Raw genomic sequence first — 18,490 nt, 5'->3', positions numbered from 1 at the left:
GTTTGGATCCCAGGCCCCCCAGAGGTGAAAGGCTCTATTTTAAACTCTCCCTCACATCTACAGTACACTGAGCTGCGTTCATACCTGTGTCTATTTGTTGGACGCAATGAATGCAGGTTGTCTCAGCAGTTAATTATGCGCAATCACAGCAAACGAGGCGAAGGTTCTGAAAGGAGCCTTTCTAATTACTTCACAAGTTCATGAGCCCACCGAAGAGGTCACGTTGCAAATAATGACTGGTATTAGCCTTCCTTGGCAAAGCCGCCTGTAATTTCATGTTTGTCAGCTGCCTTACCCTTGACCCCTCACCATTGGAATTGTTCTGATAAAGACTGAAATGAATCTGTAGTTCAATGTACTTTCTGGCATTGGCTTTTTCAGAAATCCATCAAGTTATAAAGCAGCTCCATCTAGTGACACTGAATTCAAATCTAAAACTAGTTCAATATTCAAATGGGGCAACTGTCTAGGGTTGACTTATTTGTTTCCAGATGCCGTCGATGAAACTGCAAAAATATCCTTATAAAATTCCCACTAGGAAGGAATTAGGAATCTGCATTAGGTAGTTGCATCCTAATCACAAAAGTAACATGAGCAAATTCCATGAACCCATTACTGTGCATTTTCACTGGCAACGCAGACAGTAGGCTCAGGCACCATATGTAGTGAAACATTAAGAGCCAATGGAAATGGACTACGTGTATTGCAGTTTTGTGGAACTCCAAGTTAAACATATAAGTATACCTTAATATATTATTTGTCATTTTATAGTGAAAAAATCAACTACCACTGAAAGTGCATAACCCCAGTGTGTAATCATATGTAGACATAACCATCGTCACATTTCAAAAGTCCAGTCGTGTGTGATGCACAAAGCAAGTTCAAGTTTGAGAAGAACAGCAGTTCTGTCTGTGCTAGCTTTCTATAATTCCCCAGATATTTCCTGCACATCCAAACACAGTCCCGGTAATGCTTTTCCTCATTAGTAATTTCTCCAAGCCAAAGAAACAGGGAAATATAATCCCCTCCCCTCCACCACACAAACATAGCTTAGTGCACTGAGAATAAAACGGTTCACTATTTAATACACTGATATATTAGGGTGTTTCATTGTGTATATACGAGTTACAAAATTCAAAACCATTTTTATTGAGAATCTTTCCTAGCGCTTCACACATGTAGTTGAATATATATTGGCCATTCATTTTAAAACAGCTCAAACCTCCTCTCTCTGGCTTTTTATTATTATTATTTATTTCTTAGCAGACGCCCTTATCCAGGGCGACTTACAATCGCAAGCAAATACAAATACATTCAAGTGTTACAATATAAGTCATACAATAAGAACAAGAAATACAATAATTCTCAAGTGTGACAAACCACAATTCAATAATACAGCAGATAATAGTGAAAGTTACATCAGGATATGATTAAGTAGTGATAGTTACATCAGGATATGATTAAGTACAAAATACTACAGATTAAACACTTGGGAGATTACAATATTCTGAGGTACAGGATTAAATGCAGTAAAATAGGGGGCAGATAAGAGCAAAATAAAGCATATTTAAATGAAGGGTGATAGTGTCCCAGGATACAACAGAGGAGTTCTACAGGTGCTGTTTGAAGAGGTGAGTCTTAAGGAGGCGCCGGAATGTGGTCAGGGACTGGGCAGTCCTGACATCTGTAGGAAGGTCGTTCCACCACTGCGGAGCAAGGGTGGAGAAGGAGCGGGCTCGGGAGGCAGGGGAGCGTAGCGGAGGTAGAGCCAGTCTTCTAGTGCAGGCGGAGCGGAGAGGTCGAGTGGGGGTGTAGGGAGAGATGAGGGTCTGGAGGTAGCTGGGTGCAGTCTGATCAAGGCATCTGTAGGCTAGTACAAGAGTCTTGAACTGGATGCGAGCGGTGATCGGGAGCCAGTGGAGCGAGCGGAGTAGTGGAGTAGCGTGGGCGAAGCGAGGTAGAGAGAACACCAGGCGAGCAGCAGAGTTCTGGATGAGCTGGAGCGGACGGGTGGCGGACGCAGGGAGGCCAGCCAGGAGGGAGTTGCAGTAGTCTAGGCGGGAGAGTACCAGGGCCTGGACCAGGAGCTGGGTAGCATAGTTGGTGAGGAAGGGTCGGATTCTTCGGATGTTGCTCAGGAAGAATCTGCAAGTGCGTGCCAGAGTGGAGATGTGCTGGGAATAAGAGAGGCAGGGGTCCAGGGTGACTCCAAGGTTTTTAGCTGAGGAAGAGGGAGAGAGTGTGGTAGATTCCAGAGGAACAGAGATAGAGAGATCAGAGGAGGGGGAGGAGGAGGGAAAGAAAAGGAGGTCAGATTTAGAGAGGTTGAGTTTGAGGTGATGCGAGTGCATCCAGGAGGAAATAGCAGACAGACAGGTAGAGATACGGGAGGAGATGGTGGAGTCAGAGGTGGGGAAGGAGAGGAAAATCTGAGCATCATCAGCATAGAAATGGTATGAGAAACCATAGGATGCGATGAGGGGGCCCAGGGAGCGGGTGTAGAGAGAGAACAGGAGAGGACCCAAGACTGACCCTTGGGGGACTCCAGTCAAGAGAGGGTGAGGTGTGGAGGTTGCTCCACGCCAGGTTACCTGGTAAGTGCGGTTGGAGAGGTAGGAGGAGAACCAGGCCAGAGCAGTGCCAGAGATCCCCAGGTCAGCAAGAGATGATAGTAGAATAGAGTGATCAACAGTGTCAAAGGCAGCAGAGAGGTCGAGGAGAATTAGGACAGAGGAGAGAGAGGCAGCTCGGGCACACTTAAGTGAGTTGGTGACAGAGAGAAGGGCGGTTTCAGTGGAGTGAGCAGAGCGGAAGCCAGATTGGAGAGGGTCAAGCAGAGAGTGGTTGGACAGGAAAGCAGAGAGCTGGCGGTGTACAGTCCGCTCGAGGGTTTTGGAGAGGAAGGGTAGGAGGGAGACAGGACGGTAGCTCTGGAGGGAGGTGGGGTCGAGGGTAGGTTTTTTGAGGAGGGGAGTGATAGAGGCTTTTTTGAAGGCAGAGGGGAAGATGCCAGAAAGTAGAGAGGTGTTGAGGAGGGAGGAGATGAAGGGGAGTAGAGCAGGAGCAGCAGCTTGAAAGAGGTGAGTGGGGAGGGGGTCCAAGGCACACGTGGTGGGTTTGTGACCCTGGAGCAGGGAGGAGAGGTCAGAGTCTGAGAGGGGCAAGAAGGTGGAGAGGGAGGGCGAGTTAGTAGGGGATGTAGTGGGTGTAGGGGTTGGAGCAGGAGGGGGTGCGGGGGAGGGAGAGGTGTTAAAGAGTTTGCGGATATCTGAGATTTTAGAAGAGAAGAAGGAGGCAAAGTCGTCAGGGGAGATAGAGGAGGGAGGAGGAGGGGGGGGAGGGTTTAGGAGGGAGGAGAAGGTAGAGAATAGTTTACGTGGGTTGTTAGTGGAGGCTTGGATTACAGATTGGAAATAAGCACATTTAGCAGAGGAGAGAGTAGAGGAGAAGGAGGAGAGAAGAGTGCGGTAAAGGTCTAGGGCAGCAGGGAGTTTGGTTCTCTTCCATTTCTTTTCAGCAGATCGCAGTGTGATTCTTGCCGAGCGGAGCACAGAGGAGAGCCAGGGATGGGGAGGGGAGGGGCGAGCGGGTCGGGAGGTGAGGGGACAGAGGGAGTCGAGGGAGGAGGTGAGTGAGGAGAAGAGGGTGGAGGTAGCAGAGTCTACGGAGAGTTGTGAAAAGGAGTCGATAGGAGGGAGGTGAGAGAGAGCAGTGGAGGCAAGGACAGAGGGGGAGAGAGAGCGGAGGTTACGGCGAGAGGTGACAGTGGGGGTAGGAGGAGCAGGGAGAGGGGGGAGAGACAGAGAAAAAGAGATGAAATAGTGATCAGAGAGGTCCAGGGGGGTGACAGAGAGGTTGGAGGGGCAGCAGGCCCTGGAGAAGGTGAGGTCCAGTTGACGGCCAGCTTTGTGGGTAGGAGGGGACGGAGAGAGACAGAAGTCGAAGGAGTGAAGGAGAGGGAGGAATCCAGCAGAGTGGCTGGGGTTGGAGAGATGGATGTTGAAGTCACCCAACAGGACAGTCGGGGTAGACAGAGAGGGGAGGGAGGAGAGTAGATAGTCGAGTTCATCCAGAAAGTGAGTGAGAGGCCCAGGGGGGCGGTACAAAACAATGAGCAGGAGTTGACAGGGAGAGGTTAGTTGGACTGCATGAAATTCAAAGGTAGTGACAGAGAGGGAGGTGAGATCAGAGGGGACAGAAAAGAGTAAGGAGGGAGAGAGGAGAAGACCCGTCCCACTTGCATTACCCAAGGTAAAGTGGACGCTGTATGAAGCTACGTGACAGTGACAAACTGAACCCATCACCTTGCCTGGACGAGCAGATTCAGCACGTTCTGTATTTAGAATGAATAAAATATAGAGCAGACTTAAATGGTTATCTCCTGATGCCATCAAGAGACACGGGGCAGTGTAAAAATGAAATCATTGGGTTGTTTTTATTTTATTAATACCACCCTTGTATAAGTTTTGTAAGAATATTTTGTTTCCATTATGTTAGACTTTAGCCAGTTTAACTCAACTATAGATATACAGAAATACAATACTGCATGAGTTATTTTGCTCTGGTTGTAAGATAAACATTAAGCAATGACCTTTTAAGTGCACACCTTTAAGTCTTGGTTTCTGGACCTGTGACTTAATCTTCTAAAGACTAGAAATATTGACTTATATTGACTGTGACAGTGCCAGTAACTGCAGGAATCGTTCCCAGTCTCATCTCGAGTGGGCTTATCCAGTGCATTTTGCTGGAGCTAACAGTACATTACATTACAGTACAAGTTTAGGCACTACGTTTTTGAGACAAACACATGCTTTTGTGAAGCTCCCGGGCTCTCGTATAGAAAGCCTTGGTGGAAAGGGTTCTGGATAACTGGTTTAATATTTGGCTTTCAGAGCAGCGAGTTGTGAACCAAGGTTCTCCTGAAGGTAGTGCAGAAGATTCAGTTCATAATGCTCTCCTGACTCGGGGACTCGGATGCTGTGCCTCTCCTGGGGGTAAACCTGCAAAACAGTGAGTGCCTCAGTCAGTTCAATGTGGACCAGTCACTTTCCAGATCTCACATTTAGCTGTGTACTTCACAAGAACCAAAGAAGAGGAGATCACCACTGCTAATCCGGTTCCTAAAAAGCTAACTGTAGCCAGCACTGCTTCTAGATGGCTCCTGAAGGACCCCAATGAAGCAGCAGCAACAACAACATGACTTGGCAACCCATTCCATTCCATGATCTTTGTGCTAAGTCTGAAATACTGCCTGGGGTTGACATTGTTGTAGGCACAGCATTGTTACAGTTTAGCTTCATGTGTATTTAAGTATTAGCACGTTACAGGCCTCTCCTGAGGCACATCATGTTACAATTTTTGTTCCTTCATTCAGTTTTAGCCAAGACTGCAATACAGGTTCTCTTTTTCTGGAATACTATTCCATTAAAAATCCAATTCTCTTCAATGCTTGAGTCTCTGCAAACAAAAAGCTTCTTCACCTACCACGCAGCGTACTTGCTTGTGAAGATAATGAAATGTGACAATGTAATTATTCCTGCATATGTTGGCAGTGAGTGCATATATATATATATATATATATATATATATATATATATATATATATATATATATATATATATATAGTATAGTATAGTGTCTGTTTAAGTGGATTTAAATGCTTGTGTTTTAACTGTACTGAAATGTGTCTCCCCTCTCCCTGGGGAACTCTTAAGAAATGTGACATCATCATCTCTGGAGGCCTCACTCCTGTTTAAAGAATTGAAAAATAAATCAACACAAGATGCTTCTTCACCTGTAAATCGTAGGGCTTCCCAGATCTGACGAGGAAGCTCAGCAGAACGCTGGTGTGAGCGAAGTGAACGTTTTCATCCAGGAACCCGTGCAGAAGCAGCAGTCGGTTGGGTCTGGAGATAAAGAAAGCATTGCCTGTTACCCAGCCAGAAAGAATACCTACCATGAGATTTTTAACATCCCTTTAGCTCTTTCTGTTTATGACTAAGGTGCAATTTGTACAAGCTACACAACAGCGGTGTCAGCCCAGAGTGTTATAAAACTAGAACATTTTACTTGAGAAAATGTAACCCTGTGGTTATGAAACATTTCAATAAAACCAATGAACAGTTATTATCTAGGAAAGAGGGTTTGTATGAGCATTGACTCCATCCAAACTAAAACAAGTAAACAATACAAACAAAAAATAATGTGTATTGTATTTTTGTCCAGCTAGGCAGTATTACTATTACAGAATGAAACAGGTTGTGAGCAATGTGTCAGATATCCTATACGGAGCTAGAGACACTGGAAGGTGTCAATAAAAACAATGTAATAAAGAGATCACATGAATTTGGGAGGATTTGTGTTGGGCACCGAGCAGGTAAGTGAATGGATACAGTGAACAAGGTGTGCTGGAAGGAGCTGTGCTAGAAAGGACTTACTCTGATGGAAAGCGATCGGCCTGCATGGCCACTGACCCCAGATCATAGTCCTGCTCGTTCACATCGGGGTTTCCCATGTAGCGCTCGGTGTATCCAGTGTCATAAAATTGCCACAGGGTGACCGGAGCCCCAGCTACTGCTACCTGAAAATAACAATTCAGTGGCTGAGTGTATCTGCTGTAATCATGAATTATTACAGACCGCTCACTGCAAAACATACAAGTTGCTTCTAAGGGGCTAATGCAAAACAATATTCCACATGTGAGGAAATCATACACTGTAACGCATATCAGATGAAGTCCTGAGTATGTTACGGCTTTCCTAAAGAAAACGGCTGCATTTCAGTACAGCCCAGCTGAAAATGAACACCTTCTACTAAAAGGACAAGGAAACTTGAAAACTACAACAAGGCACTGTTATCAGAAGGTTACAGCTGCAGAAGTACAGTTATTTCTATATCTGTATTTTGCATAGCAAAGATGTCTTAGATAATGTGTAAATTGACTAAATTCGGACTTAATTATATATATATTTTATATATATAATTTAAGACAGTTGGGGAACAAGTATAGGCCAGCAGTGTGGAGTAGTGGTTAGGGCTCTGGACTCTTGACCGGAGGGTCGTGGGTTCAATCCCAGGTGGGGACACTGCTGTTGTACCCTTGAGCAAGGTACTTTACCTAGATTGCTCCAGTAAAAACCCAACTGTATAAATGGGTAATTGTATGTAAAAATAATGTGATATCTGTATAATGTGAAATAATGTATAATGTGATATCGTGTAACAATTGTAAGTCGCCCTGGATAAGGGTGTCTGTTAAGAAATAAATAATAATAATAATAATAACCTGCACCTACCTTAAAGATTTCAGGTTTCTGCACCAGTCCCATGAGGGAAAGGTAACCTCCATAAGACCAGCCGTGAATGCCCACGCGGTCCATATCGAGGAAACGGTACTTCGATGCCAGATACTGTAGACCTTCGACCTGGTCCTCAATTTCCACTTGACCCTGAAGAACAAGTAAAAATAAATACATGTGTATCCATCAGGATAAAAGCTACCCCCAGCAGGACTTCTCCATTTCTCAAGAGGACGAACACATGTTTTTCTCAAACGATCTGAATCACTGCCTTCAGGCCTATAAGGCAGCATTACATTCTGTCGTGTCCCGGACACGGCTCACGTTACAATTCTCTTCAGCAGCAATCTTTTGCTGATGCCTGAAATGCAGACGAGTCAATTCCCTGGGTTCAGGAGCGTACCACATGATTTATGGGGCTGTCACGCAGCCCTCTGCTCGCATCGCCCCCTCTTTCAGCAGTTCTCAGTTGCAGACAGCACTCCCAAGTGAGCTTTCAGAGAAATGTACCCACTGACATCTGCATTTGACTGTCTTCAGAAAGCATTAAGGTCCCGTAACCAAGACTAACTCCCTGGCATCTTGACAGCTTGAAAACAATGTTTGATACATTTTCTACTGGAGAGACAGGAAGCTCTAACCAACATCTTCCAACATCCTGACAGATCTCAAACAGCTGGGCTTGCATGTTTGGGCAAGGGTTTGACATGCTTACTGTTAGAATCAAAGAATGCCGCTTATTCTAAGGGAATAAGCAGACTTCACTTGAAATTAGAGAAAATTGACCTTTTATCTCTTAAGCCACTTCAGTATGAATATGAAATGTGCAAAGTGACAAAAGTACTTACAGCTTTTAAAATGGTGCAATGCCAGCATCACTGTTCAAAATGCCATTGGATGGTGTGCTTGGGATCATTTTATAGTCACAGATGTGACGAGCAGATCTGGGCATATTATTTTTTGCCACAAGCAAAATCTGACAGTAAATGTATTCCATTAAACGAAGAAAAACTGGAGTTCAGAAGAGAGTGCTGTTCTCACCATTTTGTGTTTGAAAGCGCTTTCAAAGGCCAGTCCTCGATGGCAGGAGCCCCGGTTATCAATCACAACGACTACGTAACCCAGAGAAGCCAGAGTGTTGAGGCGCATATACTTCACCCCTTTGAACTGGTTATTTACCAACTGAACCTGCAAAGACAGAAACATTAACAACATGCCAAAGACTACTAGACTACAATCTAGACTACTTAAACATGTTTGTCATAAAGCTCAATTAAAACATTTTGAAATTACAGATTTAGGATCCAACCTGACACACTATTGCACAGGCTTCCAATTCAGCTCTGCAAGCATGTTTAGAGTGACACCTTGTGGTAAAAATGCAGAACAACCACTACGCTTACATAGTAAAAGCTGAGCTTGTTGAGAAAGCAGTTCACAAGAAGGCTTCTGTTAAGCCTAACAACTCTATACACTAGGGGTTCTGCAATAGAGAAGGCAGAGCTCATAACTGCATAGCAGGTATGAAAAGGTGAAACATTATGTGTCTTGAGAGCACTCATACCTGATGAATCCATGGGGTCCAGCATACAGAAGATGGATTTACACAGTTCACTAATCCCTGTCATGTATACATTACAAATGTGGGGCTTAGAATTATTCTAAAATGTCCCAGAAGACATATGCGGGCATGTTATTTGCCTAAAGAAAGTCAAAGACAAATATGTGGAAGCACAGCCTCTTTGCCTCTGGCAAATGCTAACCTTTGCGCAATGAAGAGGAAAGAAATGTACAAATAACAGAGCTGAGTGAGAAATGTGCCTGTTGAAAACATTAGCAAATGCATCTGATAATAAGGGAGCCGTAAATCATACAGCACAATCCTGGAGAACATAGCCAGCTCTAGCTTAGGGTGTATTCCATGCTGAATATTCAGAAACATTTTGTTTGTTTGTTTTGTAGCAAAGACAAACATATGACAGATTACACTTAAAACAAAAGCAAAAAAAACCTAACAAACAAAAAACAAAGAAAGTCAGACACCAGTAAGCACCAACAAAAACAAACCATCCCCAGGGATATAATGTAATACAATGCATAAGCATGTGAAAAATATCTGTGTCATGGATAAAGCAACATAGCAGTGGAATTGTTATGTTTTAAGAGGCAGCACATGTAATGTAACTGCATTTAGCAGTGTGGAGTAATGGTTAGGGCTCTGGACTCTTGACTGGAGGGTCGTGGGTTCAATCCCCGGTAGGGGACACTGCTGCTGTACCCTTGAGCAAGGTACTTTACCTAGATTGCTCCAGTAAAAACCCAACTGTATAAATGGGTAATTGTATGTAAAAATAATGTGATATCTTAACAATTGTAAGTCGCCCTGGATAAGGGCGTCTGCTAAGAAATAAATAATAATAATAATAATTTATATAAAACAATATGTCAGTAAAATAATTCATTTTCACTGGCCAACACCATCACTGGAACTTTACTGAGAATTACAGAAAACAGCCGTGTACCATCTGTAAAGACGCTATGTCAAAGTGATATGGTTATCACTGATATGGTTAAAAGAACGTGGCAGAGACATGGGTAGATGTTTACTGGACAACACCAGTAATGGAACATAACTCAGAAAACCACAGAATACTGAGATGCTTGGGGAGGATAAGGCATACAGAAGACACATGGCTTTTTTTATGCATAGCCTACCTGGGGACCCCCATATACAAAAACAACTGTGGGATATTTCTTCCCCTGCTGCAGATTGTGGGGTCTGTACATCATCCCATATAGAGTGTGTCCAGACTGGCTCTCAAAGGAAAAGACTTCAGGTGGGATGTAATCGGGAGGACACCCTGCAAGGCAGAACGATCCGTTAATCCGATGGGGAGGTGAATGAGAAGCAGTGAAAAGGAGCCTCCAAGTCTAGAGACGAGCACTGAGCCAGCACTCCCTGCCCTACCTGCTGACTCCATCATGGTGGCCCAGAAGCCCCCCTGGTCCAGGCTGGGATCCCCATCGGGAGGGGGCAGTCTGAACAGGTGCATGCAGCGAGGGTTCTCCTGGTTACTGTACTTACTGACGAACATGTCAAAGTGCTGGAAACGCAGAAAGAACGCTTTGAGTATTACATCACAATAAGAAAGAAAAGATTAGGAACAGCTAGCACTATAAAAGCAGCTGTGTTCTCTTTATGAAGGCAGTCAGCAACTCAAAAGTGAACACAATCTTTCATATTCCCTGTCGATAAATATACAATGATAAATGATGTTACTGAACCGTGTATGTTTCAAACGGGCAGCTATAGCTGTGCTACAACGTGATACTGAACTCGCAGTGGAAGGTTCCCTCTCTCCCTGGTCTTCTCCCTGCTCCAGTTGGGGCTCTAACTCACCTGGCTGAAAAAGCAGCTGTGGGAATAGCCCCTCTGAGTGTGGCGTTCAGGTTCAGCAGGGTCCTCACAGCTCACACTGTACAGGTGGTGCTCTAAAGGAGTGTCCTTTGTGCCTTGAAAATACACTACGTTTGTAGCTTCATTGACCGAAATCTGTAAAAAAAAAAAAAAACATACTTGTCTTCTAAATTGATGCAATAAGACAATGGAAACCACTTATATGAATGAAGTACATTGAAATAAAACAAAGGAAAAACCTTCTAACAATCTAGAGGGAGAGGGAGGTATTGTCCACATTGCAGAGCGGTTTCCTGGCTAGTATGCCTCCTCAGTTTCTAAGACCCTGCTGCTGGGTACTGAGCACTCTTCCCAGGCTGCTGGTTACAGTAACTGGAACTCTAAACACTTGATTCAAAAGTTTCCCTGATAATCAAGCTATACATACATTAGATCCGTGTCTTCCCAGAACCTCCCAGTTTCCGCTGGTCAGTGCTAACTCCTCCTTAATGGGACATCTGAAATCATCTAGAAATAACAAACACATCATGAGTAGAGGTGCACAAACACACAGAAATGCACATTCGATTGTGTTACACGGGACTGTCCTAATCAAGCACTTTGTAAACTGGAATTGTTGGGTACCATTTCTAAGTTTTGTTTGTTTAAATCTTTTCCCTCCTACACGTGAGCACCAGCTTTTGTTAGTTTTCGTAATTTTATAACACGGTTTAGTTTTAATAAAGGTATGGGTTAAATAAATAGTGTACAAGCAACTGCCTCTTCATACCAACTCAATTCACCAGGCTCCTGTACACCGTAATCCAGCTCAGTTTATAATCGTCGCACACTGTTACACACTCTAGAAAGATAATACGATCCAGGCAGTGCATAATCTAAATTCAGAAGTATTAATGCCTGTAATTGTCAAAACCAAGTGGTTTAAAAAATGGAATCGTTGATGCAGAGAAACTCCCTAAGGACAGCGGTAATAATGTGCCATTTATCATCACACAAAGGCACGCTTCACCTTCTGCAACTAATCATTTACTATAAATAAAAGAACAACAGGAAATAGCAGGTACGCTGCCCTGTCATGAAATGAGCAATTAGGTGTTTCAGTACCGGTGCTGGACTGGCCCTCTCATTCATACAGAAGGCAAATTTACATGACAGTCTAACCTGAATTGAATGCAAGAAGGACGCAGAGCCCACAATGCATTATATTAGAGGCCCCAAAGGGAGAACTTCACCAAACTAGCAATGAACATTCCGGGTGCTTTATTTTTGGCTGTACATAATTTATATATTCTGTTAAAAATACTTACGAATGGTAATCTTATTTGGGAGCTGTACATAACTGATTTATTTTTTCATTATAAATGTTAGTAAGAGAAAGTTACTTTTCTTAAATACTATTCATAATTAATTCTGTAATTGGGAGCAGCTCTCTCTTTTCACTGCACCTGGAGAAGGCATGCCCCCACTGGAACGCTTGTACTTGCTCTCCTGTAAATGCGTTGTGATTTTATAAAGGTGACGGAATCCAGTCTTGCATTCAGAAGCAAAGATAAACTTGATTTCATGCTCGTCTGTCTGAGGGAAAATGTGTAAAATATCGTGAACCTGTGGATGAGAAAAAAAACAGAAATATTAGTCTGAGGCTGTCATCTGTCAAACCTGCCGCGCCGGGACCCTTGCAGTCTTCTAAATATACCCGCAGAGATCTCCATTCAAAAAGAAAATGCTGTTCTGAGAAAATATTCCTCGGCCGCATAAAAGACTAAAGTAGCATTTTGACAACGTCATGAGAACAAACTGGTATCAGCAAACACAGGGAACCTTTAAGAGCAAGACAATTATATTCTGTGATCAAATCTTTTTTCACAGTCAGGTTTCAACTGCAATTAGGGACCGTGTTCAAAACACATCATTCGGGATTTAAATGCACCTAAAGCTCTTGTATTTTAAAACAGTAACAATAGCACTTATATAGCCCATTGCATATTTCATTGTAAATAAGTATGGAAGAAATGTTGGGGGCATGTACTGTATTGTCATTGCTTAGCTGTTGCATCCCCATCACCTAGTAAACTATTCCACACATGTACTGTTCTCCAATCGCATGTCTCAAGAGACGATAACCTACGTTGATCCAAATGTCTGTTGTTTCCTCATAGATAATAAAGGGGGCTACGCTGTCTGGCACTGCCTCCAGCAGCCTCTGTCTCTCTACAGCGTCGTCCACGACTGGAATAAACAGTGCTGGCGGGATCAGAACGATCTGGAGCCTGGTTTGAAAGCGGTTCAACAGGATGGCCCAGGCACTGCAAACACAAAGGGGGTTAAGGATAGAGAGATGAAAAACAGAAGCTACGTGTTTATCATACTGCACAACATGACCTAATCTTAAATCACGCACCTGATCCAATGCATACCTGTTGATCTATAATGTGTATCTATAGATCTATAGATACATTTAACACCTGATGTGTTCTGAGATTGGAGTTTATTTTAATGACCTGAACAGCAGTGGGTCTTAATACCTTAATGCTTTCTACCAAATAGACTTTCCTATAAGCCATGGGGAGGGCACACCAACAGGATTAACACTGCTGTTAAAGATCCTTCAAACTGACTCCAAAGTTTCCACAGCTTTTATGATTCCCGTCATCATCAATGTATTTGTTATGCTCACTATTTCCCCTCTCGAGTCCACCCTGCTCGGACGATGTACTCTGTCCCTAGGAACAGGACCTCAAAGGGCTGGACCAGCTCCTTATCCACTGCGCTCACAATCTGGGGACACAAGAAACAGGAATACGAATGTCATACAGCACAGAAGAACACAGGCGAACACACCTACACTAAGCACAGTGTAAATGAACTGAAGGCAGCATTATTGTTTAACGAAGCCTTAGTAATTAAATCAGCTGAACATCCAAACATACCGCTCCCGCAGCACCCACTGTTATTTCAGACATCTTCAAAGTGACCTTCGGATTGGCAGTACCTAGACAGGAATAAATAATAAAATGGATTAGTCCTCAGATACAGTATATTCATCATGGTTTTCTTTATGCAACTGGCCAGTGTGCATGTCAGTGGAAAAATCTTTTGACTTGAGAACAACGAAGTGTGATGTGATTTCAAAAGCACATCAGCGGTACCTTGGTAGGCTTAGCGGTTTTAAACCTTAGTGGTTTAAAACTAGTAATATATATTACGAGAATGAACCCATATAAACCTCTCTCAATACCTGTCCTTGGGTACCTGAATGACTCAGTCTTTCTGGTCTCCAGCATTGGTGAAGTCACATGGATGACTTCCACTTCAGATTCATCATTCTCCTCGTAAAATATCCGAAGAACCTTGTTCCCATCAGCCGCTGGATAACAATGAGAAACATACGAGGCCATTAGGAAATGATGCAAACACCAATCCAAGCCTAAACAATATTCTTACTGATGAGAAAACTTACTTGTTTCAGCAGTAGGGCACCACCAGTACCCTGTGTATCGATCAAACTCCTCTTGCAGCACAAATGTAGCAACACCAGCAGATTTGGGGTCGTCTTCAATATTCGGAAGATCTGAGTACAACAACATTGCATTACAAAAGACTGTATTCACAAATCATGCAAATATGGGGCACCTTGTTTAGAGTACTGGTTTCCTGGACGTAGCTACCTTTATGTGCAAATGTCAACCTTCTTTCTTCGCCTGTTTCAAGGTTTGCAATCCAGATATCATTTCGATGGATAAATGAATACCAGTTTGGATCGACAGGGCACAGTTTGGGGTCCATTCTAATGTGAGGACATGAGGTCTTTACTGTGATGGGCTTCAGAGGGTGTTTCTGTCAAATAAAATGTCAGTGATCACAATCAGCACACTGGGTTTATTTACAACACAACAGCAACTGCTGGTAATGCAGCATGTGAAACAAGACCAACCGCGCCACCTACAGGCAATAACTTCACTACTCTGTGCAACATACTGAAATAAAGTAATCTAACAGAATGGTATTAAAATAGTGTTAAGAAAAAATATGTCGATTTCTTAAAAACAGCTTATTTTGACTCTTTTTCCTATGGTCAACGTGCTGCATATTGGAAGGGTGCTATCTTGGATTGAAAAAGAATAATGTTAAAATGATCCTCACGGTAAAGCCGTGTGGCCCCCCGTCTTTAAAAGTGTACAAGTTGCGGCCTGACTGAAAGAGGAAGGTGCCGCTGTCTCTGTGCAGTTCATACGACACGATTCCCACAGGGCCGATCCTCTTCCTCTCCCTCAGTAGCTCCTCCTCACGACAGTACACTCCATAGTCCCGACTGGTCTGGGGTTAAGAGACAAAGCCAGTAAAGTGAGGAAGGGACATTGTGAAAACAAGCAGCACAAGCCAGCAATAACACCTGACAACACTCCTGCACTTGAGATATTAAGGATGAAGTCCCTTATGTTACAGATTGTAGCTCTTGTTGAAATGTCTCATAGTTTCCTAGTTCAGATGGATAATCATTTTAAAACATTGTGGTGAATACCTCTTGTTTCCCAACTCTTTTGTGATGCCTACAGTGTGAATAAAGTTTGCTTGGGGGAGCAATACATAGCCAGGCGTAGTGAGAAGTTAAACAGTGGCTATCTGCCACCACTTTGTTTATAACTTAAAGCACCTGAAAGTGTTCCAGAAGAGGTTTCCATGACAACAGCAAGAGATTATCCCTGTTGATCTTCTTGGGAATTTCTGAATAAAACAGTGCGTTTTCTCTGCTTTCATTTGACATAGCTACAAAAAAAAACACAGACACAGTACATTATATTTGTATATGTATTATTAATCTATTTTATTTTACTGGGATAAAAAAACAATGAAAAGCTGCTAAAGAATGCAGTTTACTTGTTTTACAATATTTGTGACGTAGAATTTGATGTAACATTGGAGCAAATACAATTAATTGTGCTTGATTGGTGAAAGTGGGTTACAAGAGATATGCAAAGTACTTTATGGTGTTACTACTGACTTTGTTTTATTTTCTAGCCAGTTCACTGTATTGTTAACTAAAACTGAAAGCAGCAGTGTGGAGTAGTGGTTAGGGCTCTGGATTCTTGACCGGAGGGTCGTGGGTTCAATCCCAGGTGGGGGACACTGCTGCTGTACCCTTGAGCAAGGTACTTTACCTAGATTGCTCCAGTAAAAACCCAACTGTATAAATGGGTAATTGTATGTAAAAATAATGTGATATCTTGTAACAATTGTAAGTCGCCCTGGATAAGGGCGTCTGCTAAGAAATAAATAATAATAATAATAATAATAAACTAGGAAAAAAGATGAACAAAATTGTGAAGTAAATGTACAAAAAGATCATTACCATGTGCACTAAGCTGTAGCACTGACTCGTTTGTAATCTCTTTCTCACCTAAATAGTACATCCGATGGGAGTGGGGCCCTTCAGGGTCGTTCTTCTTTACGAACTGGAAGTCGTAGGGAGCCTTGGCCATCATGTGGCCGTGGTACTTCCTGCCGTCTCCCAGGAGCTTCTTCAGACGGCTCCAGGAGTGTCTCTCCACATAGAATGGCTCCATCTCCACAGGCTCCTCCAACTGCATACCGGAGCCTGCGAAGTCTGCTGCCTCAAACACTTCGATCCCCTGCTCAGTCTCCACAGCTGCGGCCATCCCTTCCACTTCAGACAGGACGAGAGAGACACAGCACATTGAGAACACACTTCAGCACGTCCCATTTACTAACCATCTCCGATTGTCTGTAGTGTGTATTTGCAGACCACCTGTATATCCCCTTCGGTCACTCATTTTTAATTGGATTTTTAGACATTTTAAAACAGTTTGTGTGAACTCTATGAAGTTCAAGAAGTTGCCCTGCCATAACCTTGTAAAAAATATAGATGCATTATAAAATAGATACATAGATATGAAACTTAACATGGTACAATTGTGCACACAGTGACTGAAGGGGCTAAAAGGACCACCCTGGTGAATATGCATGCGCAGTATACAATAGAATTATGGTATATAGTCCCCAATGTTAAATCATATGTTTCATTTTTTAATCGTTCTTTGACCGGTCATTTTATGCAGTCTTGGCTGCATAATAGCACTTATAAAATGATATGCTCATCTGTGACCAAACCAACCCTAGGCAAAAAAGCCACACCCAAATACTGAAACTGCAAGTGCAGCAAAGCAGCAGCTGCAAGGCTTTCTGGTGAAACACTTAAAAACGCAGCACTGAGTTCTTGTAACCCTGGCAGGAAGTGTTAAAGAACAAACGCAATTCAACCCCATTTTTTTGGTTAAATATTTAATGGTAGGTACCTACAGAAACGTTTTATTGCAACACAGGTTAACATCCCCACTTGTCAAAGTGGCACAGTATCTTTATTTATCGGTGTATACCCAGTGACGTGAGATAGTACCTCACTGGGACCAAGGACTCGTTTGTGAGGACTGGACCGCTCATGTACAGCGCAGCGCCCTCAGCACAGTGAATACACACACTCACAAATAAAAATGTATCTTTATTAATTGGGAATTGGGATGGTGGCGTGTACTCTGGTAATCCGAGTCCCGCAGCCAGTAAATAGGCCACAACCTACGGCAAGCAGTGTAAAACAGAAGACACTAATGTAATGATTACATATTGTTAACCCTGATTTAACGATACACAAATGACGTTTGATTTAACTTTGACGTGACATCTTAGCACAACAATCAAATATCGTTACTCTGCCCCAACTTAAAAGCTTTAGACAACTGAATGGAAGTGCAGAGTACTGCAAGTCATTATTCAATCAAACTTTTACCGGTTTTTTAAATGCTGTAAATGTGTAAACCATTAAGATTCAACCCATGCATCCACGTCGACTGATGTTGCCTAGATTAGTAGCATGGCGACTTGAAACTAATTATTATATCAATCAAAAAAACATCATACTTTACATATCCAAAACGAAACCACTCTGAATTCTCAACTGTGTTGATTCGGTCAGTAACGTAATTCTAATTTCAATCACTGGCCAACACAGAGTAGTTTGTTCTGTCTGTAGCGCACAGTCTATTACAACATTATTTATAACAATCCACGTGTCAGAATAAGCTGATTCGCTTACGTTTTGCACAACAGATGAATTAAAAGCAGATAGCCCCGATCACGGACTGTGATTCTGCATTTATGTTCAATTTTATTTCTTCTGAAAAACACTTCCTATTTCTCACTCACACCCAAAAACAACAACGAGCCACAGCGATGGCCAGACAGTACAGTGCTGACACACTACTCCATGACGTCTTATTATTAAACAGCGCCACATGCCGGTAAGGAAGACCTACAGTAACCTGCATTATGCTCATTAGTATTAAATTTCATAATTACCCCATTCCCCTTACAAATTAAAATATAAAATCCACGAATTATTTACCAATTCACTGTGTGCATTTTCACTCTGGTCAAAATGGTCTTACGCAAATGAATATAAATCAGGAACGAGATTTAAGAATACAAGTGAAATGCGTGCTCAATAATGTGCTTTTTATTTTCAAATATTAATATGCTGTGGTTTGCTAACATTGTTTCGTATCGGGGTTGGCGGGGCAACAACGGAAATATGACAGAGAAAGCGAATTTTTGCTTAGTCATTTCGATGAATAATTAATTTACTAAGATAACAAGTGGCTTCCTGATTTGCCTTAATCTAGGCTAAACGTACTGATAACGCTTCCCCTTACCCCTTTTTCGAATTATTTTCACATTCTTACGTTTCTGGGTGGGACCAAAC

General features: G+C 42.7%; 2 protein-coding genes across 3 annotated transcripts; both read right to left on the bottom strand.

The window, feature by feature from the left end:
- Positions 1-1,125: 1,125 nt before the first annotated feature.
- On the bottom strand, positions 1,126-4,391 carry LOC131699158 (uncharacterized). Its single transcript, XM_058995431.1, has 2 exons — positions 4,247-4,391; positions 1,126-2,221 (listed from the first exon to the last, which is right to left on the bottom strand). The coding sequence occupies exons 1-2, from the start codon at positions 4,389-4,391 to the stop codon at positions 1,611-1,613; spliced, it is 756 nt and encodes a 251-aa protein (XP_058851414.1). The 3' UTR covers positions 1,126-1,610.
- A 19-nt stretch (positions 4,392-4,410) lies between these two features.
- Positions 4,411-17,973, bottom strand: LOC117428564 (dipeptidyl peptidase 8-like). Of its 2 annotated transcripts, none has more exons than XM_058995430.1 (20): positions 17,825-17,973; positions 16,115-16,381; positions 15,371-15,483; positions 14,860-15,033; positions 14,385-14,553; positions 14,177-14,287; positions 13,955-14,083; positions 13,647-13,708; positions 13,394-13,494; positions 12,845-13,022; positions 12,162-12,321; positions 11,144-11,223; positions 10,699-10,851; positions 10,267-10,402; positions 10,014-10,159; positions 8,340-8,486; positions 7,296-7,448; positions 6,438-6,580; positions 5,795-5,906; positions 4,411-5,000 (listed from the first exon to the last, which is right to left on the bottom strand). In XM_058995430.1, exons 2-20 carry the CDS (start codon positions 16,371-16,373, stop codon positions 4,875-4,877), a joined length of 2,652 nt encoding a protein of 883 aa, XP_058851413.1. In that variant the 5' UTR covers positions 16,374-16,381; positions 17,825-17,973; the 3' UTR covers positions 4,411-4,874. The 2 variants fall into 2 exon arrangements, with proteins under 2 accessions (XP_058851413.1, XP_058851412.1); XM_058995429.1 differs by lacking the exon at positions 17,825-17,973 and adding an exon at positions 17,650-17,669.
- Between the last annotated feature and the right edge of the window lie 517 nt (positions 17,974-18,490).

The sequence above is a fragment of the Acipenser ruthenus genome, chromosome 21 (assembly GCF_902713425.1).
Source record: "Acipenser ruthenus chromosome 21, fAciRut3.2 maternal haplotype, whole genome shotgun sequence".
Taxonomy (NCBI): domain Eukaryota; kingdom Metazoa; phylum Chordata; class Actinopteri; order Acipenseriformes; family Acipenseridae; genus Acipenser; species Acipenser ruthenus.
Note: the sequence above shows the minus strand (reverse complement) of the source record. Positions and strands in the feature narration are given on the sequence as shown.

Coding starts and splice junctions, on each gene's coding strand:
- LOC131699158 (XM_058995431.1), bottom strand. CDS start 4,391: ATGGCATCAGGAGATAACCATTTAAGTCTGCTCTATATTTTATTCATT. Junction 2,222..4,246: donor CAGCGTCCACTTTACCTTGG/GTAATGCAAGTG, acceptor CCTCTTCCTCAG/CTAAAAACCTTGGAGTCACC.
- LOC117428564 (XM_058995429.1), bottom strand. Junction 14,084..14,176: donor GTGCCCTACTGCTGAAACAA/GTAAGTTTTCTC, acceptor ATTGTTATCCAG/CGGCTGATGGGAACAAGGTT. Junction 5,907..6,437: donor GCCGATCGCTTTCCATCAGA/GTAAGTCCTTTC, acceptor CTTTATCTCCAG/ACCCAACCGACTGCTGCTTC.